General features: G+C 49.7%; 1 protein-coding gene across 3 annotated transcripts in view; it reads right to left on the bottom strand.

Moving 5' to 3' along the window:
* TBC1D10A (TBC1 domain family member 10A) overlaps positions 1-20,797 on the bottom strand; it is a 31,561-nt gene extending 10,764 nt beyond the window's left edge. Inside the window, exons 1-2 of one of the 3 annotated variants that reach the window (XM_019643187.1) lie at positions 20,535-20,797; positions 1,906-2,005 (exon numbers count right to left, since the gene is read on the bottom strand). In XM_019643187.1, the coding sequence (XP_019498732.1) occupies positions 1,906-2,005; positions 20,535-20,743 (309 nt within the window). In that variant the 5' untranslated portion in view covers positions 20,744-20,797. Of the gene's footprint in view, positions 1-1,905; positions 2,006-2,265; positions 3,059-18,776; positions 20,428-20,534 lie in introns of those variants that run through there. The other 2 variants (XM_019643188.1, XM_019643189.1) reach the window with 2 other exon arrangements.
* Positions 20,798-26,331: the final 5,534 nt, after the last annotated feature.

Below are 26,331 nucleotides of genomic sequence, written 5' to 3'. Positions count from 1 at the left end.
TTAGCAGGGAGGCAGTGGTGGGGATCAGTAGGATAAAGCAAGAATAAGTATTCAGGCAAACAAAAAGCATAAAGGATTCTTGTTCTCTGAAGCAATGCCTTGGGAAAGCAAGTCTCTGTGACAGTTGAGTGAGGCCACACCCTGCCTGCTGAACTTTGGGAGGGCCACAGCCTGAGCAGAGTCCTCGGGGGAAGACAGTGTTCCAGCCACAAGGTTCGGTCCCCCTCCTGGGGACTCAGGATGAGTCTAGAAGTGTTGGGTCTGGACACACTTCCTGAAATAGGTATTGTCCTTCCTGTGCCATGCCTTCCTCACCACAGGGAGAGCCCAAGCCTGCGCAGCCAGGCAGGAAAAGCTCCTGGGGCCAGTGCGGCCACAGCTGAGGTGACAGGAGTAGAGCAGAGGGCTAGGGCCTCTGGGTAGGGTGGGATGAAGGCTCCTGTGGTGGCCCCTGCTGGGCAGGGGTAGCCTTCAGTCTCTAACCACTGTGCCAAGGAAGCAAAGGAGAAGAGGAAGTGGTGCTGGCTGCTCTGCTGAGGAGCTTCCCAAGGAGCCCCTCTGGAATCCCCATTTGCAAGGACCCTGTGGCAAGGCCAGAGCCACCGGTCAACACAACAGACAGTGGAGAGGGAGCTGCAGCTCAGGGTAAGAAGCTGAAGACCCCAGAGTCAGACAGGAGGCACTCAAAAAACAGCTGTCCTTAAAAAAAGAAGAAGAGAAAGACAGGAAGACTTTCTAACAAGCAAAACCCACATGGAACAAGAAAAGCCCAGGCCTGGGTGCACCTCTCTTTCCATGGGCACAAGGCTTTATAGTCACCATCTCGTAGGACCTTTGCAACAGGATTGTCAGTCCCACTTGACCAGGGAAACTGAGGCTGTAAGGGTGAAGTGACTCACCCAAGGTTACACAGCTAGCCACGGGCATAAAGAGAGGAAGGCAGCGGGGCTGGGCCCAAGTCCATACCTGACCTTTGATCTTGATCTTTCTTCTAGGCCATGCCGCCAGCTGTGCCAGCCTGGACCACACCAGCATGTCAGCTGATGACAGTCAGCCGGCAGGTTTGCTCTCTGCACTGGGAACTTGTGCAGAGAGATCCCAGCTGTGAGGGTCTGGGCCGGCCTCCACTAGGCCAGGGAGTAACTAGACCCTGCTGAGGTGGACTAGGGCATCAACACACACACACACACACACACACACACACACACGAGTGGTGGGCAAGAACATTCCTTTGGGGCAATAGACTGGGTGCCTAACGATAACCAGACTAGTAAAGGCCCATTGGGTGTTTTCATTGTTATGACTATTAAACTGTGAGGTTACTTTTCTTTCTGTTTGCTTTGGCCAAGAGGCAAGAGGAAACTCATCAAACTAATCTAGAGGGTGAAGAAGTCCCCTTACTGTGGTGGTGAAGAATGTAGGCCCTAAAATTAGACACCTACATTCAAATTTTGATTCTGCACGTCATCTGTAAAGATACTGCTACTACCAACCTCATTGGGGCATTATAAGGATTATCCAAGTCAAGTGCCCAGCACACGACATGGCAAATGTTCAAAACATGTTAGCTATTATTGGTATTATAAAGTCCTCCCTGATAGGTGGTAAGCAGCAATAAGGAATTCTCCAAGGAGGGATGGAGGAAAGCTGCCTAAAAGGGCTTTTGGCTAAGAGCAGCTTTGAAGTTTGACTCCAGGACAAAGTTTGCATGAGTCATCTGGGAGGACCAAGTGAAAGCTGGGCCCTGCCCGCCAAACAGCTTCTGTTCCCATTTCAGAGCTGGTAGGTCAGTCCTAAGGCAACTGACAGTTGGAGAAGCCCATGCTCCTCCAAGCCGATGTAGTTCCTCTCTCTTCCTCCCCAGTTACCAACTCCCAGCCCAAGGCCCAAGGGCAGACCCCTCACCTTTTTGTGCTTCTTGGCCATCCACTTGTCCCAGTTGTTGAGCATGTCCAGCCACTTGGACTCCCTCTGCCTCAGCACCTCCAGGGGGACTTCCTCTAGCCTGTGGAGCAGAGAGCAGGGCCCATTAGAGGTGCCAAGAGAAGCAAAGGCCCTGGCTTAGGCCTCAGTCACCAGTCTAGTCAGGCTTCCTTTCTTCCCCCTGCCCTCTATCCCTACCGTTCCCTTGGGGGCTGCTAACTCAAGAACACCCTAACACAGATCAGAGGAAATTCTGGCCCTCCCTAAAGGCATAGGCCAGAGAGACAACCAAGTTCAAGTGCCCACTCCCCCAGTGTGTCAAGGGGCTAAGGGTCACCATGCCTCTCTAGGGCAGAGGCCTGAGTGCCTGCATCTGTGCGCCAAAGCAAAGCATTCCTGTCCTGGGTCTGTCTTGATAAATAAGCCTCTTCAGAGGGCGTACGTGCAAGGTGCAGAGTTGGACGAAAAAACTAGTCAAACAAGTACAGAAATAACATGCTCACCTCTTCACGCCAGCAAAACTAGTTACTCATAGTTTCCCCAATTACACCCTGGCCCTTTCCCCCCTTTCAAGCTGTGCTCATGCTAGTCCCTTTGCGGGAATGCTCTCCAAGTTTTATCTACCTATCAAAATCCCACACACACATCAAAGCCCCATCAAATACCACTTGTATTTGTACATCTACTAACTGAGCAGTTATCACAGCAGTGTCAGCATGGTTCTAGGGCCAGGGCCTCTGGGAAGGCTGTGGGGAAGCATTCCTGTGACTAGAACAAAGTCCTGGCCCTCATAGCGTTAACATTCTATTGGCACTGAGTGCCCACTAGAGCTGGTGGGGAAAACAGCTCAGCATGGAGGCCCACCCCAGGCAGGCAGATGGGCACCAGGGCAGCAGAGGCAGGCTGGGGGAGAATCCCTGGCTTTGCCAGAAGGCACTTCAAGTGAGTAGGCTTCCTCTAAGGAGGGAGTCCCCAGGAATTCATGAGTTCACCTAACTCTGAGGGGCAAAGAGAAGGAGGAGACTCCCATTTGTAGGCTGGGTATTTATATATGCTTTCCTATTTAGCTTATTTAGCCTATACAGAGCAATACTGGTAAAACAACAACAAAATGTATGTGTGTACCTCTCGCCACACACACTCTCTCTTTTAAAGGTTATTTTTAAAATAACTTTTTGTGGATTATGGATCTTTTGAATTTCTTTTTTGGTGCTTTTTATGGTTTTTTTTTTTTTTCCATTTAAAAAAGTACTTGATTGTATTAAAAGGTAAGATATCCAGAGAGGGTATCTTATTCAGAGTCAAACAGCAAATCAGTGGAAAAACCCAGACTCAAATCCATGTCAGATCCTAGCCAAGAGCCTGCACTCAGTCCCGCCTGACCTCCCAGAAAGGAGCACAGGGTCGAAGGCAATGAGGTGGCTGGGAGGAGGCTCTCAGGAACAGGACATGGTGGAGCTAGGGTTGGCTCAGGCCTCAGTTCTGATTCTCTCTCTGCCGGAAGGAAATGCATTGCTGTGACTTTTACTGGTTGGAAGAGCAGGGGGAGGGGCCCTGGCAGAGTAGAGGCCTCTATGAGGCCTTTGAGACACAAAAGGGCAGGTCCTCTTCAGTGCAATTTATCTGGAGAACTGCACAAGCCTGAGAGCAGCCTCAGAGCTGAACAGCTGAGGGAAGACAGCCTGGGGCAAACCTGGCTGCCCTGGACACACTGATGACCCTGGTCTTGAACTTCTGACTCTCTCACCACGTTAGAGACCTAACCACGACATGAGGACACTCCCTTTCCCTCTGTGAAAGGAGAAAAGCAGAGAACACCCCATTAGATCGGGTAATTTACAAAAGGACATGTATCTCCAGGCAACCCCCAAACATCCAGGGAGTGGAAACCGAAGAACCACAAATCACAGGCCATGTTGCTTTCTACCACCTACAAAGCACTTGATTATACAAGTTAGGGGATGAGCCTTCTAGTTAACTAAATGAAAGGGAGTTCCCACACTGAGTCAACAGGAAGTTCTGGCAGTTATGGATAGCTGATCCATATCCTCCCACTGAGCAGATGAGAAAACTAAGGCTCACCGAGGACAAGGCTTTTGCTGAGATTAGAATTTCCAAAGAATTCCCTTGTTATTAAATAAAGAATTCCCTTGTTATTAATGTGCCCATTTGACACCTCAACCCTCAGGTCTGTCTTTGTTGATAAGATCTGATGCAGGGCCTCAGAGATAGTCATTCTCCCAAATGCAGATACACAGGGAAACACATTCAAGGTTAGTGGGTTTTTCTGTTGCTTCTTTTTTGTTTTTTTTTTAACTGATGCCAGATAGCAGCTTTGGCAGTTTCAAAGTTCCAACATCAAACCTCAAACCGGAATTTCACTTGGGTACAAAACAAACGACTGTATTTCCTGGATTCTAAAACACTACTGATTTTAAGTTACACTATCGATTTGGCAAGATCTTCTCAGAAACATACAAAAAATCCACCACTACTTTAAATGTACATGTCAACCGAAAGAGTCTGTTTTGATTTTTAAAGCCTTAAACTGGTAAAATTTTGAGGAAATAAGGTCATTTGAATGGCTTCTCCCTCCAACAGCAGCAGAGTTTAACCCACCTGGAGAGGGTGAGAAGGAAGACACTGGAGGTCTGGGTGTACCAAGCACTGAGTACATCACATGCTCTCTAACCATGGGTAGGCTTTTCTCATATTATGCACAGGATGTGCTCCTGAGGAGTTGTAGGTTATCTACTTTTTAAAAATCAGAAGGTTCATGTCTCCTTCAGGCTAGTCAGTCAGGACCTCAGAAGGCATCTGATCAGACTGCTATCTGATATAGGAGTCCCTTCTATAACAGGTAAGTCCCTTTCCCTCTCTGAGTCTCAGTTTCCCTTATATGATTGGATGGCCTGTGTTGTGAACTGACCTTCAAAGGATGCCCAGAAAGGAGCCGTGAGATGAAGCTGAAGTCAGGTGTCCCTACAAACAGCATAACGGGGTAGAGGCCCTGAGGTGACTTCTTCCTGATAGTGGAAGAAGAGCACCAGCCAGTTTCTAGTGCCAAGGAAGCTGACTAAAAGGCCAGTTTCAGGATCCAAATGGCCCATGGGGGATGTTTCAGGTCTGAGGGCTTCACTCACCCTTCACAAGACCCCTTTCCTTAAGGTGGCCTGAGAGAGTCTCTGCAACCAAAAGAACCTAATGAGGATAGTCTCTAGTGGCCCAGCCTCTGCTGGATGGAATGCCTCCAGGGATAGGGCCTCATTATCTCCAGATGAAGCCACCCTATTATTGAAGTTTCTTGAAAAGTTAACAAATTTTCTTCCCCATGTACTGCCAAAATTTTCCTGGTAACTTCTTACACCCCCTAGTAAGGCTGCATAATTCTCAGCCAGACCAGTCTCATACCAGGCATACACATCCTTATTTATCCCTTGTCACCAACCCATCCTCCCTGGATTGTCCCTTCTTCTCCCTTCTCCAAGTCACAGTAACCCTTTCAGGGCCCAATATAACAATAAAAACCAAAACTTCAATAATAACAGCAGCAATAGTAGTTACCATTTGTACATCATTTATATACTATTTGCCAATTTCTTGCTAAATGCTTTATATATATTATCTCATGTACATTTCATAATAACCCTACCATAATATAAGATAATTCTCTACATTTTATAACAGTAGAATTCAAGACTTAGTGAGGTTAAGTGCCTCATTCAAGGCCATGTAGCTAGAGGTAAGTGACAGAGCTGGGATTCAAACCCAGGTCTGCCTGATTCCACAGCCCATGCTCCAGACCCTGATACAACACCGCTCTGTCCCTACAGGCCACACCCTCAGCCTCTACACCTGCCCAGATCTCATTAACTATCTTGGAACCTAAAGACCTTCATCCTGACTTAGAACACCATTTCTCAAAGTTTTTAAGAGGCCCACAGTAAGAAAATACATTTTATACTGAGATTTTACACACGCGCGCGTGTGCACGCGAACATGCAACCAAAATATATTTTATGAAATAATTTACTCTTACATGTACTCATGCACTTGGATATTTTCAGTTCAATTTTATATTATTCTATTCTATTTCTTCCTCCTCTTCCTCCGCCTCCTCCTGCTTCTTTTTTTTTTTTTTTAAGATTTTTATTAGGGAATTGGGAGAATGGGAACAGTGCGGGGGAATTGGGGGAAGGTGAACAGACAAGTTGCTGTCATTTTGTTCTTCAGTCTAGTTGTGGAGGACGTTGCTTCACTGGCCCAAGTTGGCACCATCATTGCGCTCTTCCCGGGCGAGGCAGATCAGTCGCCGGCTTCTGGATGGCCGCTCACTGCAGCTGCTAGCCGCTCACGCTGGCTGCTGGCTACACACGGTAGCCCATGGCAAGCCACTGCCACAGGGGCTGCAGCCTCCGCCGTCGCCGGCGACTCACGGCAGCCCAGCTCCAGGTTGAGCTGTTGTTCAGCATCTTAGCTGTAGAGAGCAGTGTCACTGGCCCTCATATGTGGGATCCGAACCGGGGCCCTCTGGCATCCCAAGCCAGTTCTTAACCATCGCGCCACTCGGCCGGCCCTCCTCCTGCTTCTTTTTAATGCTGCTCTCAATCTCCTAAAATTTATTTTAGCACTAATTCATTAATGAATCAAGACATGAAGTCTGAAATTGAATATTTCATTGCACCTTGCTCATATTGGTCAGCACTGTCCTTCCCTAACTGGATGGGATCTTGAACTTCTGTAACTCCCACCATGCACCCCACAGGTGTTCAACAGGTGCCTGCCTGGTTTTCGCTATGACAGCATTACTTTCATCTGCATTGTATTGAGGGGTATTAGCCACTGCTGCCTATAGCAATTTTATTTGTGCCCCTAATACCCCAGTAAGGTGAATCCCTCATAGATTAATAACTGTTTCCATTTGGCCCATGAGAAATTTGACCCAGTTTGAGAGGTTGTATGACTTGGGCAAAGTCACAAAGCGAATAAATGGCAGACAGGGCTTCCCCTCTGCCATAGTGACTCATGTGCTGCTTCTGACTCCCCTGGGAAGGCTGTGGGGAAATCAGGCTGTTCTAAAGATGATGCCATGGCTCCCAAGCTGCTAGAGACAGTCTAACCCCCTCTTCCAATATTCTGACTGACCCAATGAGTGACCTGCCCATACCTAGCAATGCTCAGTGAGACCAATATGCTGAATGAGCACAGCTTGCAAGCACAACCTCAGTTGGAGACAGCAAGGCGGGGGAAAGGTGCTATTTGCCAGCTGCCCCCTCCTAAGGGAGAGCGGCACAGAGGAGACAAAGGTGGGCAGCCAGGGAGCCCCTGATCCCAGATTCTGCTGGGCTCTCGGGCTGAGCTAGGCTTAGCTGTGCTATGTCATGCCACAGCCCAAGGCAGCACTGACATGCCACTGACTCCATGCTCTGTAGGCTCCCAGTTCCCTAGCCTTCTCCCCAAACCCAGAGGCTGGGGGCTTCCAAGAGCTCAAAGGGACAAGACTATTTCCCACGGCTAAGGTTGGGGCTCTTGCTCTTCTTGTCCTTCCAGCTGTCTGCTTTCTGCTCAGGCATACCTCAGCCCCTCTGGCTGGCAGACTCAGTCAGGTATGGTCCCTGTGCCCATCACGTGATGGTGGAAGGTAAACCTGAGTCCCAAAGAACCAGTCTAAGACCCTCTTCCAAGCTTCATTCTCCAAACCAGCCCAAAGGAAAAGAAACAGCCCCAGCAGAAAGCCCAAGGTCACAAACCATAGGATTGAACCTCCTCACCTTAACCACTGGGGAGGCCAGGTAAGGTGTGGGGGACAGTGAACTGAGTGGGGACCCTGAAGCCTACCAACCTAGGTTTCCATTCTAGATCCTTCACCTGGAAGATCATGGGCAAAATATTTGCCCTCCTTAAGTCTCAACTTCTTCATTTTTACGTGGGACCATAAACACACACCTCACATTTTATAGGGCTGCAGTGAGGAATTAATGTATATAAGGATTCAGTCCGCTGGGTGGCCCAGCAAATGGTATTTGCAGCTTACCTCGCAGTTTCACATCCCTTTTTATTATCTGACTGGTCTACATACACTTGAGGCAGGGCAGGATTATCCCCATTTTAACCATGAAGCATTTGAGGCCCCGAGAGATTACTCAATGACCCACAGACAGTAACTCCCACCTTCTGATCCCAGCTCTACCACTTTATGGCTGTGTGAAAGGGGCAGGCTGCCCCACTCTCTTAGCCTCCTGTTCCCCACCTATAATAATGGAGGCAATGCCACCTCCTCACATGAGGCAGTAAGAGCAGACACATTTCCAGCACTGGCCGCGTACTAGCTCTGCCAAGCACTACAGAGGCACACAATTCCCCAAGGAAGCAGCTTTTATTATCTCTATTTAATAGAAGAGAAAACTAAAGCTCAGCATGGTTGAGTAATCTGCTGCAGGTTACACAGGCTGGAAGTGCAAACTACCACTTGAGCACCAATAAAGAGAAAGTGCCCCATGTCAAACACCGCCTCAGTACCTGTCACATTCCCGTCCCTCTTCTTCACCACCCAGGAGAGCACCACTTCCCTCTGTGCTGAGAAGAGCAGGAATGAGCAACACAGACAATCGGGAAGTGGATGTGCAGAGAGAACATGACCAATCACAGATCCAGGGACAACAGAGCGGGGGAGCTCCCCTCTCCCACCCAGAGCTGGAAAAAGAAGTGAGAATAAACAGAAAGCTGACCTACTTTGTACACTGGGTAACAACTTCTGGAGTTCATTAACCTAAGGGGTGGTAATGACTGAAAGTATCAATAGCTTTTATGCCAGCTCCATAATAACTGATGATAGGAAACTGGAATGCAAGAAAGGGTGGGTTGGTGGTGTGCAAATGGCCAACGGTCAGGGCTGGGAGGCCTGTGAGATCACCCAGTGAGTCCACCCCCTCCCCAGACAGCCAGGGAGGCCTGTAGCCCAGAGGGTAAGTGATCTGCCCAAGGCCACGCCGTCAGTCAGTATGGAAAAGGAAGATGATCTTTAGCAGCCTGGTGCTCCCTCCTGCGGTTGGCAGCCCCTGGCTTGGAGGTAGGGCAGTGTCCAGGCTCCCTGTCCTGGGTGAGACAGTCTGCTTGCCTCACTCTCCCCAGACTCCCAATGCGAGCTAGTTCTGGGCCGGCCTCCCTTTCCCAAAAGGAATTCCCCGGCTTTGCTCCTTCCAGCCCTGGGTCAGTAAACAATGGTAAACAGGTCCTCTCCACCCTTCATTGGCCTTGGTGCCCTGGGCCTCTGCCCAGCTCTCCACTCTACTCAGCTCCACCCCCTGTGATTCAAATGGAAGAAATGGTTCCTTTCGGCAGGCAGCCGTGGCTGGCTCCAAAAAGCAAGGAATGCCCCCTCCCCCACAGCTCAGGAAAGGCACCAACCACAGCAGAAACCCCCAGGACTATTCTCCCTGACTACTGCAGAACTGTGGAGACTATTCTCAACAAAAGACATCCCTTCCCCAAGCCCCCACCCCTACCAGGAAGAGTAATGCTTGAAATTACCCCCACCTGCAACGGGGTCCTCAGATCACAATCTCACTGGGGCACCCATGGTCACCCGGACTCATGTATGGGCCCCTTCACGCATCCTTACCAAGCTGCTAGATCTGATTGATAATCTTGCCAAATTAGTCTTGACTCACTGCTTACATAAGGTCCCTCTTCTGCCCAGGCTTCTTCACAGCTCCCTGCCACCCTCCTTGTCCAACAGAAACCTCAGGCCCTCCTATTCCCTCTAAACATCCTTCTTTTTTTCCCCCAGCCCTATCTCTAGGTGGCCCTCTCTCTAAGCTGCCCTCCTTCACCCCTAACCCCACTCATTCGGTCCCACTCACCATCTGGAGGCCTCATTCAGAGCTCCCTCTCATCTTTACAAAGCCTTTCCTAACTACTCCAGGCACAGAACACAATCAACACCTCATTGTATTCCATACACATTTCTCTAAAGCCTGTGTTCCAAGCCCCGAGGCTACAAAAATGAAAAAATACAGTCTCTGCCCTTGAGGAGGTCAGTCTGGCAGAGGGGACAGATGGATGAGTAAATAGCTAGCATACATAGAAGTGCTATCACAGAAACACGGAGAAGGTGCTAGGGGGCTGCAGGAAACCCCAGGGTGGGGGCAGGGGTGTTGAGGGAAAGCTTTAAAGGGGAGCTGACTTTTGAAATGGTCCTTAAGAGTGACAGGAAGTGGCCAGGGTGAGAAAGGAGAAAGGGCACAGCAGGCGGAAGACCCAGTATGAGCAAGCACAAGTGAATAGAAAAGGGCCTGGCTTGTTTGGGGAATGTGACCAGTCCTGTGGAGCAGGTAAAGTGTCTCCATCTGATGTCTGCTCTGCCAAAGCAGCATTCTACAAGGTCAGGGGCTCTGCCTATGTCATTCTCTGTAGTGTGTCCTGGCCCCAGAACAGAACCTGGAGCGTAGCTGGAGCTCAATAAATGTGTGTTGACTGATCCATCAGCTTTGTGACCTCAGGTACTCTGAGTTTCAGTTTTCTCCTCAGGGAGATGGGAATACTGTCCTCTACTTTAAGATCAGGTGGGTACTGCACAGAAAGTGCTTGATAAAGGGCACTCTGTCTCTGGCCTGATACCAGCTCTGGATCTTCCTTGAAGCCCAGCACAGGGCTGAGCATAGATGCGTTTTATGATGACCTTTTACAACATTATAATTCTAATATTTAATTAACGTAACTGAATGTCTGTTATAACACTTACCAGGCACTTTGCTATGCACCAGACATGGTGCTCAGCACTTAACTTACATTATTTCATTTAATCCTGACAACAGGCCCATGAGATAGGTCCTCTAATTATCACTCTCCTTCTGCAGATGAAGAAACTCAGGTTTTCAGCAAGTCAGTTAACTATCCAAGGTTCAGGGTGAGCAGAGGACAGCTTTGGGAAGTGAATCCAGGCCCTGCTCTGCTCCCACTGTGTCACTCGACTCCAGCCCGGAGTGCTGTCCACCAGGCTGGGTGGGCATAAGCTTTGGAGAGCTTGGAGCTTAGTGGACTCGAGCCATAAGCTGTGTGATGCTTGGCAGCTCATTTCACCTTTCTGGGGCTTGGTGTCTGCCTCTGTAAAATGGGGATTACAATAATAACCATGTCACACAGAATTAAATGAGGTGGTGTCAGTGAAAGCCTGGTCCACCGTGCAGGCTCTTATGTGAAATGGCATCACCATGAGACTATGCTGGAGGGGGTTACTCAGAGGCAGAACAGAAAGCCTAGGACGAAAGTCTACAAAGAACACAGGAAGATGGAGTAATTATAAAGCAAACTCTGACTCCTTCCCCAAGTGACTGCCACTACCCAGGGGGGCAGAGGCCCCTGGCAGCCCTGTGGTTGCTTGCTTTGAATTGAATCTTTCAGGAGACCCACCTCTTTTTTCACTTCTGCTTTATCTTCACAGATGAGGGAGAAGGATGATCAGGGCCTTCAGAGTCAGGGTCACCTGAAGACTCTGTTCCAAATGACTCAATGAGGAACTGACAGGAGGTGGGGGGAGGGGGCGCGGGGATTCCCAACCTGCCCTGGCAGGCCAGAAAGCTCCAGACCACAAGCTCCCCATGGCCCCAGGGTGGGTAGGCAGCAGAGCCTATGAGGTCATCTGGATCTTCACATTCATGCTGCCTTGTTCTCTCACCATTATGCCAAAGGCCTGAAGTGAACCTCAGAGTATAATTCACTCAAATTATAAGAGTCACCATGTACCATGGAGCCCTTACTTGGAGGCAGACACTGTGCTGGGTACTTTACCAACATGACCTCCCTTAATCCTCGTAACGCCCCCTCTCCCAATGCCACCACCTAGCCCATTTACAGATTCAGAGAGGTCACATGGATAGAAAGTGACAGAGTCAGGACTTGAAGCTAGATCTGCTGGTGTCTTGAACCCAGGCTCTTCCAGGCCCAAATTTAGGTTCTTTTTTGTAAAACCAAGACATGGAGGGAAGGAAAAGCAGCAGCGTCCTCCAAAAGTGGCTGGCTGAAGAGGCCAGGGCCAGAGGGCACTAAGGAGGAGCAAGTGTTCTCCACATTATGTTCCCAGGCCCCCCTACCTGCCTCTGCCATGCCTTGGGATACATGTGAAGGGCTGTGTGTGGAGAACTGGGACAGGAAGTGTGTCATCCATCATAATAACTCAACAACAAAAGCAACTCAAGAAGCCTACTAAGACAGGTGTAGACATTTGGGGCTGAGCTGAAGTCCTGAGGCTGGGACGCGGACGGGGAGGAGAGGCCAACACAGTAGCCACTAGCTTTGGTAAAATGGAAGATTGGGAAGGAGGAGTCCTGGGTTCCAGGCCCAGTTTCATCACTTGCTCAGCCTCGGTTTCCTTGTCTACAAAGAGGGTAAAATAAAACTTATCCTGCTGACTTCCCATTGTTCCTGTAAGGATTGCTGCAAGGCAATGGGAAGGAAAGTACTTTGCAGACCAAAGAGCTAGACAAATCAAAGCATCCTTTGATCTGATTATACTCCCAAAGACATGAGGGCCAATGGTCCAACACGAAGAGTGATCATCTCACAAGAGGAATGAGCATGCCAGAGGCATTGGCCTCTACAGGCTGGGCTGTGACAACCCCTTGCACTTGTGTGGTGCGTCATAAAAAAACTTCTCAAAGCACTTTTCATAGACTCCAAGTTCAGTCCCAGAATGTTAGATGCAGATGAGCTCTTCAACACCATCCCATTAAAATTGCCTTAGTTTACATCTGGGGGAAACTGCGGCTTAGAAAGGTTAAACAACTTTTTCAAGGTCACACAGCAAGTTAGGGGTACAGAGAGGCCCAGGATTCAGGTCTCCTGAGCCCTGTTCAGCAGTCTGTTTACACGAAGCTCCTGATCCAGTTATTTCATTTGATCCTCACAATCCTTTTATACACAGGCCATGCCTTTAACTGCTTTTTGAATGTCTGACTTCCCTCCTAGGCTCTGAGTTATGAGAGGGCAGGACCAGGTCCATATCCCCTGAGCCTAGCACACAGCTGCACACATAGTAAGTCCTGGATAAAAAACATGGGGCATTAGCCCCAAGATCAGGTGAGGGGATGTGCCTAAGTTACACACCATAAAAGTCAGCGGTGGAGCTGGCACCCCTGTGCCTGGTTCAGAGCCCTTTCCCACTACCAGCCTAAATCCACATTTCCAGCCAGAATCTCTCATCTCTGAGAAACAGCTGCTGGTGCCCCTAAGTGCTGAGGGGTTCGCCTTCTCATAAGCACTGGACTTGCCTACACCCATCGCAGCTGAGGCGCCAGCTTCAGGAACAGAAGACTCAGGCGAGCCCTCAGCTACCATCTGCCTCCCCTAGATCAGCTAATGCTGTGCCCGAAGCCCCAAACCTACCCTCCCCAGCTGCACACCACCCTAACGTAGGTTTTCCATGCCCTTATTGCTCTCTTCTTGCAGTCTTCCTTGTCATCCAATACATTTACTGGGCAGAAGCCACAAAGCTCAGTACCACTCACCCCACCCCCTTCCAACCAGGCCAACTAACCCGCTCTCCTACTGGAGGACAAAGAACCCCTTGATGTGCCCTGGGCATGCCAGCCATGCCAGGCACCTTGGGGAGCCCAGGGCTGTGACAAAGCCGAGTCAGCAGCAGCCCACTGTCTGCTTCAGAGGAAGGCCACAGCTGGCCTTCTCTCCCTGTGGTCAGAAGGCCCCAGGATGGGTTCTGTGAGCGTCCAGGGCCACTTCAGCCAGTCCCAAGCCTTCCCAACTTGCTGTCAGTCCACACAGCCAGTCAGGCACCAGGTCCTACTGATTTGCTGGCCTCTTTACCCTCAAAGCTCTCTTCACCCTCTTCTAGGCCTCTCCAGAGCCATTTTGGGCTATCCCAAACTCTTCCTACTAGTCTCACTGCCTGCGGTCTGGCTCCCCTTCAGGCCATTTTCCATGCCATCACCAGGCTGACCTGATGAAACACAGAAGGCCTCAGTCTGACATTCAAAGCTAGGCACAATCTGCCCAACCTACTTTCCTAGCTTCCCCCTTGCTTCACATCACCATCCTGCCTCCTGCTCTTCTTTTTACCTCTGCATACCCCATTTCTCAAACAGCTGGCTTCTGGGGGGACTCTGTACATGGGTTCCCTCCCATCCAATGGAATGTCTTTCCGTGCTCCTTCTGAGATCTGGATCAAATGCCACGTCTTTTTTCTGGGGTTCTATAAGTGAAGCTGGTTGCTTCATCCTATATATTCCCAGAGCAACCACACACATCAATTATAGCCGTTATTGCTCAACTTTGTAATAATTTGTGTGTGGTTCTAGTTTCCAGCCAGCCTATGAACCCCTTGAGGGCAAAAAGACACAGATGTTTTGTTCAGTTCTGTATCCCTTGTCCCAATCACAGGGACTGGCAGAGGAGGTGCTCAATTTATGTTTGGTAAATAAGCTCACTGTAGATGGATAAACTGGCAAAAGTAAGCCTTGGCTATCTCTGTCTACTGTTTGCCGTCTACTTCCTTACCTGAAAAGCAGCAAAGAGCTAAGCTGTGACAGCCTCTGAGGAGCTAACTGGACAGGACATGGAATGGAGTAGGGTGGGGTGGGATGGAGATGGGAAAGCAAAGGATGAAATAAAGAAAGTTAAAGTTGGCAGCTGCCCTGAAATCCTGGATAGGTGAAACATCAGGAGGGTTGGTTTGTCAGTGGAGCGGCCAGGACAGTTTTCTCCCTGCCAGGGAGGGTCCCTGAGCCCAGGATAGCAGCAGGTTTGCCAGGGGCAGGCAAAGCAGCTAAAGGAGGCCTCCTCTCCCCACAGGTGTAAGGCCTGCAGGATAAAGAAAGTGGTCAGCTAGGGTACTGGCAATGCGTGGATAATGGCAGGGTTCTGCTCTGGTGGGCAATGCATCCTGGCCTAGAGGTTCAGTTGGCTTGGAATGACGAAGAGGATGGGCAGTGCCATATAGCTGAAGTGGCAATGAGCTGAGTCAGCTGATCTGGGACCTCTCCCTTTCCCTCTCCCTCTTCCTCTCCTTCCCCCTCCCCCTAACCTGACTCCATTGTTAACTAACTGTGAGGCTTCTTCACACCTTGGATTCCTCACCTGTACACAGAGCAAAATCCCTCCCTTACCTACACAGAAACATTTCTTCCAAAAGGTACAGACTGGATATCAAAGTCAGGTGGCCATTATGTAGTATTTTGGAATCAAGAGCAATGCAGTATGGACTCTGGCTGTGGGAGGGCTACACCGGGCCTGATCTGGACATGCTTCTAGGGCCTCCCCCAGGATCTTCCTTCACCAGGTCTTCTTGGACTTGGCTATCCATGAACTTTCACTGTACTGAGACCTGCCTTGCCCTCCACACTGGGATGGGGAAGTAGCCAGGTTCCTGCTAACTCCTGCTCTGGGTGTGGGGGCCTCAGGGACTGGTGAGCACCTGGCACCCTGCCTGCTTCCACCTTAGCAAAGCTTAGTCACTGGATTCAGCATTGAGAAACAGGTTCCAGTCCCAGTTCTGCCATTTACTAGCCGGCAAACCTCGGGCACTTTCTTCTCCAATCTTCAGAGTGTTCATCGAAAGAATGGGGATAGCCACACCTTTCAGAGGAAAGTGAGGGTTCACCATTGGTTACAGTTCACTGCTGCCCACAGGGGATGGGCCTCACTGACACTCATCATCACAGCCAGAGATGGAAAGTAGAAAATGAAAAGACAGGACCACTAGCTACTCCAGTCTTTAAGAGGGGGAAGAACATTCATTGGGCACCTGCCATGTGTCAGGCTCTTTTTAAATATCAGCTCATTTAAATCTCACAACAACCCTGCAAAGTCAATATTATCATAACCATGTCACAGTGAGAAACAGGCTCAGAAAAGCAAAGCAACGTGTCCAAGGTCATACAAACAGCTGGACTCCAGAGCTTGTGTGAGGAACAAGTACAGAGCACCTTCTTTCTCCACCTCAGTGTAAACAGATTGGGTGGCTGGACGAGAGCCAGACCTCACTGGCCCTCTGGAGGTCCTATTTCAGATGCAGATGCTGGGAGGACAAAACATCAAGCAGGCCCCACAATCTTATCTCTTTCCCACAGCTTAGGATTTCTTAACAGGCGGACACACAGGCACCTTCCCAGGGCAGCAGCTGGTGAGCTGGCCCCCTCCTTCACCAAGTCAAGTCTTGTCTGAGACTCTAGAACACCCCCAGGGCCACCAAACCGGATTTTCCTTAGAAGCTGGAGGAAGAGAAGGAGGAGAGAAAATGGAGGGTCTGTGGTCTAGAGTCATAGACCAGGGCCCCACATGTGCAGCTGCCTCCTTCCAGATGGGCCACCCCGGGACCACTCCGTCGCCAGCTCCATGCTGTTTTGGGACCTAATAGTTCAAGAAAAGAGGATGCTCTGAGCTTATAAACTGGAGAAGGTGGTGGGAAGGCAGGAAGGCAGGCTCTGGCCTGTCATGAGGGCCCTGGCCCTACCCCAGTAAAAACTGGCATAGACCAAACTATAAGGATGCCAATTAAGCCAGCTCTATGATTTCCAAAGTCATAAAGCTGCCATAGTTGGCTAGGAGTAGTGGAGGGCCCAGAGGACAGGGAAACTGAATCAGCAGAAGACAATACTACTATTCCAGATGTTTCTCCCTAGGCCCAACTCAGATCCCTCTCTCCTCTAACAGGAAACCCACACCCACAGGATCCCAGAGAGCATAGCTCCTCACCTCATATGGCCTGCCACACTGAGCAGACTGAAGCTGGGTGAGAAGCTGCAGGCTCAGGAGGCCAGTCCTGGCAATTGCATGGGAAAAGGAGAGGGAGGTCAGGGACCCGCCTCTCTCAGGCCATCTTCCTCAGGCCAGGAGACCTGGTATCTAACTGGTATCTAACTTCTTTCCCTTCCTGACCACCTCCTTTATGCTGCAGAAAGAACGCCCCATCCCGTCCCCCAACAGGTTTGCTCTTCCTACCCCCAAAGTGATAGGAATGGTAACATCTCTCCTTATACCTTTCCCTGCTTAGGACACTTTTTTCTCCTCCTCTGGTCCTTCCTGGGCTTCAACAACCAGCGCAGTTCTCAGCTAAGCCAAAAGAACTAACATTGCCAGCACTCTTGTCTGTGCCCATGCCACCCACAGGGCCTTTTGCTGGCTGGCTGCTTTCTTGTCTTTTCCCACTTACTGGCTAGTGCTCAAGAGCAGGTAGTGACCATCTCAGTCCCACCAAAGGTTCCCTTCAGAGTAGGCTCAAAAGTCAGACAAGGTGAAGAAGTAGAAAGGGCTTAGGGCTGGGAATCAGGAGTTCTGGGTTCAATTCCTGATGTTGCTTCTAATAGACTAAAGAGGTAAGGCTAATCATTTCTCTCAGGTCTCAGTTTACCTATCTGCAAGATGATGGCCACTAAGGTCACTTTCGGCTTTCTGATTTGAAATGTCTATCAGTAAATGTCATTCAGTAAATAAGTATTAATTGAACATTTACTTTGCTGTAGGCCTGAGGAGAAAAGGTGAATAAGTCTGGTCCCAGCCCTGAAGCTGATCAGTCTAATGAACTGGTAATGACAACACTCTTACCCTTGCTGTGCCGTCCCTGTTAGCCTCCTCCACTCCTGAGGGAGTCAAAAGTGCTGAGCTAAGCCAGGGAAGGTGAGGGTGGGCAGGCTCCTGCTAGGAAACCTTCTATTCTACCTGTCCAGCACCTGATTTTCTGCTGGGGCCATAGGCCATATTAATGGAAGGTAAAGGCAGTGGAAATTGTCCTGACCTGGGAGTCAGAAACCCTGGGTTCAAGTCCTGGTTCTGCTACTAATATGCTGTGTGATCTTAAGCAAGTTATTCCCCTCTCTGGGCCTCAGTTTCCTCATCTGTATAGTAAGTAAGGACTAAGCTGATCAATCTCTTAAGATCTTCCAGCTCGGTCTTTGATTTTACGGTGTATTCATGCCAGGCACCTAACAGTCACCTGAGTGGGCAGCCTCTATCCTGCTTCCTTCCCCATCCCCCCAGCCCCTGGCAATTGCCAAAAGTGACTGTCTTGAGACAACCTTTGGCCCAGGATGGCTGAAATGGAAATGGACCTTTAATCTGGAGCCAGAGTCCCTGCCATCTCCACTGCAGCCATCAGTGCTAATGTTTCACTTCTCTGGGATAGCACATGGATTCCTAGACCTCAACCACGAGACTGGGTTCAGGGCGGTCACCCTGAAACTTCCCATAACTTCCCCTCTTACGGTCACAGGCAGGGACTTACTTTTGGCTTTTTTGGAACCATAATATAAACTAAGCAGGAGACATCAAAGCTTTCAGACACCAGAGATTTGAGGTTGAACAACAGGGTCAAGAAAGTGAGGCAGGGAATGAGGAGGGGACCTGGGATCCCACCTCAGCCCCAGTGCTATGGACACCAGTGATCCAGACGGCGTCTGCAAAGCCCGGGTTTGTGGCTGGAGGGTGGGGAAGACAGATGTCTTGTGGCCTGGTTGGGGACTACAGCCAAAGGGAGGTGCTCCCACTGGGGCTGCTCTCTATCCACAAATACCAGAGGTACGCCCTCATTTTTCTCCTCAATTTTCAGACCCTTAGAAAGAAAGGAAAGGAAACTAATATTTTCTGGGCCACTACTTATGCTAAGCACTGTGCGAGGCATCTTTGCATACCTGATCTCATTTAATCCCCATGGTAATCTTGGGACTAGGTGTTATTATTTCCCTTTAGAATGAATAAACAGGCTCAGAAATTCAGGATCTTGCCCAAGGTCACACAGCCACCAAGTGTGAGTTCTTCCTAAGTCTAGACTTCTTCCACTATATCACACTGCTCTGTACCCCGAGATCTAGTTAACTGCCTGATAAACATGTAGTAAGAATTCTTACCTCCTAGAATTCACCAACAAATCTGAGCTCTTCCTTCCAAGAACTCACAAATGCAATTGGGAACTCCTTTCCCACTTCTCAAGACCTGATCCCTCCCAGGGCTCTGGTCCCTGGTGACTACTCCTCAATTTAAAAATATACCTTAAATCCCCTTTAGGTTCTCACAAGCTAATCTCTAGGGAACGTTGACAAAGTGTCAAGTCAGGATGAGGGATCAGAATAAGAGGTGCTCTCTGAGTGCTGGACTGAACTAGGCTTAGCTGCCAGTGAGCAAGCAGGAAGAGGTTGGGGGAGACAGATTCTGTACGAGAGAACTCTCCTTAAGGAAGGTACCTACATTTCTCCAAAGGAGGAGGAGGCCTGGTGAATATGAGGTTTTGAGACTGGGGAAAATCCCGGAAGTGACCTTGAAGGGGCTGCCTGTGTGGGCTGGGATTCTTATACTTCCCTAAGTCATAAGAAGCTGGAGGAGCCTTGAGCAGTTACAACTGGTCAGAGAATGGGAGGAAGGGCCCTATGGAGAGGGGTCATGGCTGAGTACTGTGGTTCCCCCCAGGGGATATCTCTGTTGAAGGGGGGAGGCACATCAGGATGGAGGCTTACCAGGTCTGTGCAGAACACTGGTCTCCTGTGACTGGACAGCTGGGGTAGGAGTGGGGTCTGGAGTTCATCTTTCCTAAGGGGACCACCAGCCCATACATGTGATCTCTGTGAGGACTGGGCTCAGGGGATTCTGTGGGGCAGAGTATAGCTGCCCACTTTACCCAGCTTGGAGGGAAGGTGCCACTCCACTGCCTCACATTTGTCTGCCTGACAGCTGAGTACCTGGGTGCTCTGGGGTTAGGGGATTTTGACCCTGCTATCTCCCTGCCTGCCCCTCCTCCCCAGTCTGTGTTTTGTGAAGAGGTCCCCGTTTCCATAGCATACACAGACACGACACGGCAGACAGTCTGTCCTGGAGGTGAGGCACTGTCACCTTGTGGATACTGGGAAGGGGGAGTGTCTGCCCACCTGTTGCCAATAACAGGGAGAAATCTGCCTCTGAAGGGGGAGGGGAGCACTCTCTGACCCTTCTATGAGGGGTAGGGACTGCCTGTCCCAGGGTGGGGCTGTCTGTACTTTAGTTGACCAATATCAGTCCATCCAGAGGTCTGTGTGTCTTGAGGTAAGGGTCAGTCTGTCCTGGGGTGGGGTGGGCGCAGGGTACTCTGTCCCTTTGTAGCCTGCCTAAGGTGTCCCCCTGATGTGGGGGGTTGTGGGTTAATAAGACATGGGCGTCTGTGGGTCTTAGGCGGGGAGGACGGTATAGAGAACATCTGTCTGTTGGGGAAGGGGCAGCCATCTGTAAGCCTGTCGGGAGGTGGCAAAGTCAATCAGCCCTAAGGCCAGGGTGGCAGCAATGATGTTGGAACAAGCGTTTGTCCCACAGTTGGGAGGAGGGCGTTGTTGGTCGGCCCTTCCTGGGGGGGCCACTACTGGATGGATGGAGAGGGCAGAAGGAAGGTGGATTTGGCCTGTCTGTCCCTCGGTCGGAAGTAGGTTCGCGGGTGAGGGGCGGGTCAGTCTGTCTAGGGGTGATGAGAGGGAGTAGGGGAGAGAAGGAATTCGTGGTCCCTGGTTGGGCTGGGAGCATGTCAGTCCGTCCTGAGGGCGCTGTCCACGTCGATCTCTCCCCGCGCGGGTCCCAAGCTCGGCCCGGGCCCACGGCCCACGGCCCGCGGCCCACGGCCCCCGGCCCCCAGCCTCGGCACTACTCACGCGCCCTCCGCGCCCTGCGAGCCCACGATGAAGCCGAACTTGTCGATGCGGCGCTCGGCGAAGCCGTTGGCCTCTGAGTCGGAGCCTAGAGAGCTGAGCTCATCGGCGGCTGCGGCGTCGGGACCCGGGGCCAGGCTCTCCCGGGTCCCAGACAGGCTCCCCGCGGCCGCGGGTGCGCGCGGCCCGTTCTCTCCAGGGCTCTTCGCCATCCCGGCCGCGCCCGCCGCCTCAGCTTCAGCGGCCACCTCAGCCAGCCACCTCAGCCGCCTCAGCCGCCCAGCCACTGCCGACGCCGCCGACGCCCCGCCCACGCGCCGTGTCCATTGGCCACCGCAAGGCTGGGGGCGGGGCTCTAGGCCCTCCCGGGAGCTCCCCCTACGCCCAATGGGCGCTGCGGACCCTGGGGCCCTCCCACCTGCCTCAGGATGGCGCCAACTGGCCCGACGTGAGGGGGCGGTGCAGCCGTCACTGGGAGCCCTCTCCGCCCCCCCCCCCCGGGCTGTCAATCACGAGAGCTCACCTGAAAGAGCTCCTCGGGCCTTTCCGGGTTGGCTCCAGCTGGGCCTGTCACCTGCAGCGCCAAGCAGGCAGAGGCGCAGGGCGTCCGCCGGGGATTCCGCATCTTCCTCCTGAGCCTCCGCTCCTCTCGAGACCCCAAGAACGTTAGTGGGGATTACTTCATCCATTCATTTATGAGTTCGGGGATTCTCCCAGGAGCAGAGGCTTAAAGACCCAGGCTGACCTAGAAATTCTGCATACCTTCTCCCCACCCCCACCCCCACTCCCCACTCCCGCCTACTGCTTCTGGAGCTTTAAATTAGCTCGTGGGAGACCTAATTAATAAGAATAATAACCCACGTTTATTGAGCCATGTACTGCCCCAAGTTCTACCTACTTGTTGTAATCTTTTTCCCAACAGGTTTGAGATATAACTAACATACCATAAGAAACGCCCGTTTAAAGTTTGTAATTCAGTGGTTTTAAGCATATTTATAAAGTTGTGCAACCATCACTATAATCTAATTTTGGAACTTGCTCATCACCCCAAAAAGAAATTCCTATCCATTAGCAGTCACTCACCAACATTCCTCCCCCAGTCCCTGGCAACCACTAATCTGCTTTTTGTCTCTATAGTTTGCCTTTTCTGGACATTTCATATAAATGAAACCATATAATATGCGGCCATTGTGTGTCTCGTATATTTCACTTAGCATAGTGTCTTCAAGGTTCATTTAAGTTGTAGCATGTATCAATACTTCATTCCTTTTTATGATAGAATAATATTCCGTCGTATGGATAGATCACATTTTATTTATCCATTTGTCAGTGATGGTCATTTGAGTTGTTTCCACTTTGGGTTGTTTCTACTTTGGGGCTATTTCCACATAGCAGCCAATGGGGCTATGAACATTCAGGTACAAGCATTTGTGTGAACATCTATTTTCATTTCTCTTGGGTAAATACCTAGGAGTGGAAATTTCTGGATCATACGGTAACTGTTTAAACCTTTTGAGGACTGGCAAACTGTTTTCCAAATTGGTCACACCATCTCTTGTCATCTTTTAGCAACAAGGTAAATACTATTATTAGTCTGATTTTATAGTTAAGGAAAGTGAGGTGCAGGGAAGTGAAATCAGCTGCCTAGGATCCCAGAACTAGCTATTGCAGAGCCAGGATTTGAATCTAGCTCTTACCAACAGCTTATAATGGGAGGCACAGGACAATTGTATCTACACAGACAAAGCTCCCAGCAGCCTACTTCTGACCCCAGGGATTATCAATACTTGGAGCCATATCAATACTTGGAGCTCCTCACTTAAGACCAGTTTACAAGTCACAGCCATGTTGTCATTTGACACTCTCTTGTAGACCTGTGGGGGAGACAGGCCCAGAGAGGGGAAGGGACTCAAAAAGCTGGGCCTGAGCTGCAGGGCCTGGGACAGGCTTCTAAGGAGCCCGAAGCAAGCCCCAGAAAGGTGGTTTTAAGATTTCAGTGATTTCACCAGCCATTTCCTCGATGCCACATGGCCTAGACATTCTTTTTTGTTTTTTGAGAAGGGTGCAGCTCACAGTGGCCCATATGGGGATCCAACTGGCAACCTTGGTGTTACCACGCTCAAACCAACTGAGCGAACTGGCCACCCCTCGCCTAGACATTCTTGAAGACTTTGCTGTGCAGTCTTCACATTCCATTGGATTCTGGTTTTCCATAAACAGGGCAATGGCAGACATGGGAGTGGGCACAGGCTATTTTGGTCGTAAACTCTCAGTCTGGGAGCATGTTCCTCTTCTCAAGTGGCTTCAGACAGAGTAGTGGGCTCTTAGTCCCAGCTCTCTGGAGGGGCAGAGTGGGCCTCACATCAAGGCGAAGGCCTATCTCAAGAAAAGGAGCACCGGCAGCCAGACACACCTGGAGCAGATACGAAGCCCCAAGCCTGGCAATGTAACCATAACACTTTGATTCCATAATTCTGGTCATAGGGTAATATCCCAAACACGTTCAGCTGTATAAGGACACATGTACAGTGATGTTCACCCCAGGGGTGTTTGGGGTGGGGCTGGGAGTAGATTAGAGGGACCCAGGCATCCATTTTTGGGAGACTGGATAGCTATTTCTCAAGTTAAGACCTTGATGCTCCCCTCGCTTTTAATTTTCTTACACAAGACCACCCAGGATTCAAATATCTGCTCTTGTCACTGTGTGACATTGAACAAATCACTTTTCTCTGAACCTATTTCCTCATCTGCAAAATGGAAATACTGAAAAAATACCCCCTTGGAGGAGTTCTGAGACTTGTGTTTGATAATGTGGGCTAAGCGTCTGGTACATGGAGATACCCAATAAATGGAAGCCAGGAGTGGTGGCATTTGTAGTTTGCGAAGCACCTGCAAATTCATTATTGTCTTGTGTGTTTCCCACCACAGCCTGTGGCTGCAGCAGAGTTTACCTAATTGAACCAATGACACACGGCTTGGGAGTCCTCGCTTCATGCCTGTGCCCCCTCAATAACTGGATGTTCTTGTGCAAAATTGCTAACTTCTCAGAACTCGTTTCCTCTTCTGAAAACTAGGAATGTCAATAATTTCTGGGTGAAGCCCTGCAAGCTATGTCTCTGAGGCCTCCAGCACATTAAGTAGACACTCAATAAATGTTAGGTTTCTTTACTGCAAACTCCAGAGTGCTTTAGCTTATTTGATATTGAGTGTGAACAAAAGAGACAAAGTTCTGGCCCGGAAGAGTTTATATTCCAGCGGAGGAGAGAGAACGTGAATAAGCATAGAACATTTGTCAGATAATGTGAAAAGGAAAATAAAGCAGGGTAACGTATAGAGAATGCTGGGAGCAAAGGTGGGGCTTGGGAGCGGGGAGTAGATGGAAATAGGGAAGTCTTTCTGTGCGGACCTGGGAGAATTAGAATGCAGGAAACAGGACAGCAAGTGCAAAGCCCTTGAAAGAGAAGCAGGTTCAGATGGTGTGGTTAGACTGGAGTAAGAAAACATAAGTGAATGAATGAGTGATCCAAAGGAATTCCATGCAGAATCACGTAGTTCACTGGGGTACACGATGAGAGGCTTTTGGCAATGCTGTGAAGCATCCTGCTAGACTGTTGCAGATGTTCTTTTGAGGATGAGATGCTTGGCCAGAGCTACAGGAATGTATTGATAACCTGGAGTCTCATCATTGGGGTCATTCCAGCAAGTTTAGCCGGAGGTGCTCACATAGCCCCTCCCCGCCATGCAGTCCCCGCTACTGGATCATGGCATTTGGAGTTTGCATATGCTCAGGAAATCTGTCAGCATTGGCCATGAGCAGATATACAGATGTCATAGCTTTTATTCGTAATGAGAGCACTGGTTCAGAAGGTAGACAGCTGGTGCCCAGCAGCCCATGACGAGTAGGCAAACTACAAAGCTTTTTTATCCCTACACCGATGACAGTTAACAGTGTTTTGGTCCAAGTGGCAGAGAACACAACTCAAATGGGCCTAACTCAAAATTGCATTTAGTGGGTTCCCTACCTTAAAAAAATTCAAAGGTATATAAGTTTCAGGGGCATTTTGATCCAGAGGTTGTCACCAGGGATATCAGCCTCATTCTCCTTTTTTCTCCTTTTCTCTTTGTATTCCTTCCTGTGGTTGCTTGTCAAGCTAGAGCCTCTCTTGGCAGCAGCTCCAGGCTCACACCCTTCCTCCACATATTCATACAACAAATGACTCTTCTGATAGCTTCTGCGTAATGATGAGGAGGCTGCAGTCCTTCAGTATCACAGGTGCCTAGCCCTAATCTAATCACAACAGCCCAGAGGTAGGGAACAGAGTGACATAATTGAACTCAGCTTAGAACAATAGTATCTTCTCTGATATGATAAAGAACAGGAAGGTATCTTGTCTTGCTTCATGGATTGTGTGGCTCAGAGATACCTAGAATTACTGGCTTATTTTTTTAAATATAATAATGTAGAATAGTTAAGAGCAAATCCCCAATCAGATAGTTAATAATCTTAACTTCCAGATCTTACATTTTACTTTTATTTAATAAAAGTAAACTTCTAAAAATCTTATATACTAGTATGTATACTCCTAAGCATGAGCTATATTGTACGTTTTTTGAGTTTTGAATTATAGGGATAAATGAAATACTACGTATAAGGATTGCTATAATTACAGTATACCACATATTTCCTTTCAAGTATATATCCTAACATAACCTAGTATAATCTTTATATATATTCTCTAATACAATATATAATTTTAAAAAGTGAAATGGTCTAATCATTAGTGGCCTCCTCTGGGCTCATTTCAAGCAGCTGGTAGAATTGAAAGCGAAATTCCTTAATGTCTACGACTCCCTTCGAGCAAGTCTTTAAAATTATAGTGACTCTGAAAGCATCAAGTTGTGCCCAATTTCCCCAGCAGCACCACAACAGGAACATTTCTCCCTATTTCACAGTCGAAATAGTGAGGTGAAACGGTGAGGACAGCGTGGTCACCAAGAACAGAAGAGCTGCTTTGGCCTCCAGAGCCCTCACTGGCTACATGACCTTGGGCAACCACCTCATCTAAACAGTGGGGTAGATAATCCTCAGAGGATGGCGGTGAGAATCTGAAAAGCTGTGCACGCAAGGTGCTGCCTACATGCTGCAGACCCCAAGCAAGAAACACAGAGTGCTGGGCTGCACACTGGGCCTGTGGCCACCGACAGTTACAAGGCCGCCTTGTGGCCAATAGGCATTCTGCGATTGCGCGAGCCAGGACATATGTTCATTCAGGAGCTCCGGGAGACTGGGTTTGGGCCCCAGAAGGCGGCTCAAAGGACCCATTCACTCACATTTCATCCAGCAGCATTCCTGGCCTCGTCACAGCCTCAGTCACAGAGGGCCTGAAGGATCTGCCAATCTGTACAGAGTGCCCTGTCCCCCATAACCAGAGCCAATCCCAAGACGAAAGGAGAGCTTGGAATGTCTCTCCCAGGTCTCCTGATCCCTCCCCTCTTCGAATGAGACCCAGGGGCTGTTCAGGGGAATTTTTGCTGTTGGCCATGCAGAAACAATTAGCAGTGGGCTCAACTTTAGGCACCCAAACCATGGAGCCAACTTCAGAAAGCCAAATTTCAACCCTGGTCTCTGCAGGAAACTTTCAGCAACCAGGCAGGAGGCAAATGTTAAGGATGAAGAATAACATTCCACAGACCAATTAAAAACTTGATCCAGTAGTGTGTAATGGAGCCACACAAATGGCGCTGTAGAAGGGCCACCTGAGCCCTAGGTCTGGAGTTGCAAGCTTTGAGCTTTGCTGGG

This window comes from Hipposideros armiger, unplaced genomic scaffold (assembly GCF_001890085.2).
Source record: "Hipposideros armiger isolate ML-2016 unplaced genomic scaffold, ASM189008v1 scaffold_75, whole genome shotgun sequence".
Classification (NCBI taxonomy): Eukaryota; Metazoa; Chordata; class Mammalia; order Chiroptera; family Hipposideridae; genus Hipposideros; species Hipposideros armiger.
This window is presented reverse-complemented; position numbering and strand designations above follow the sequence as displayed.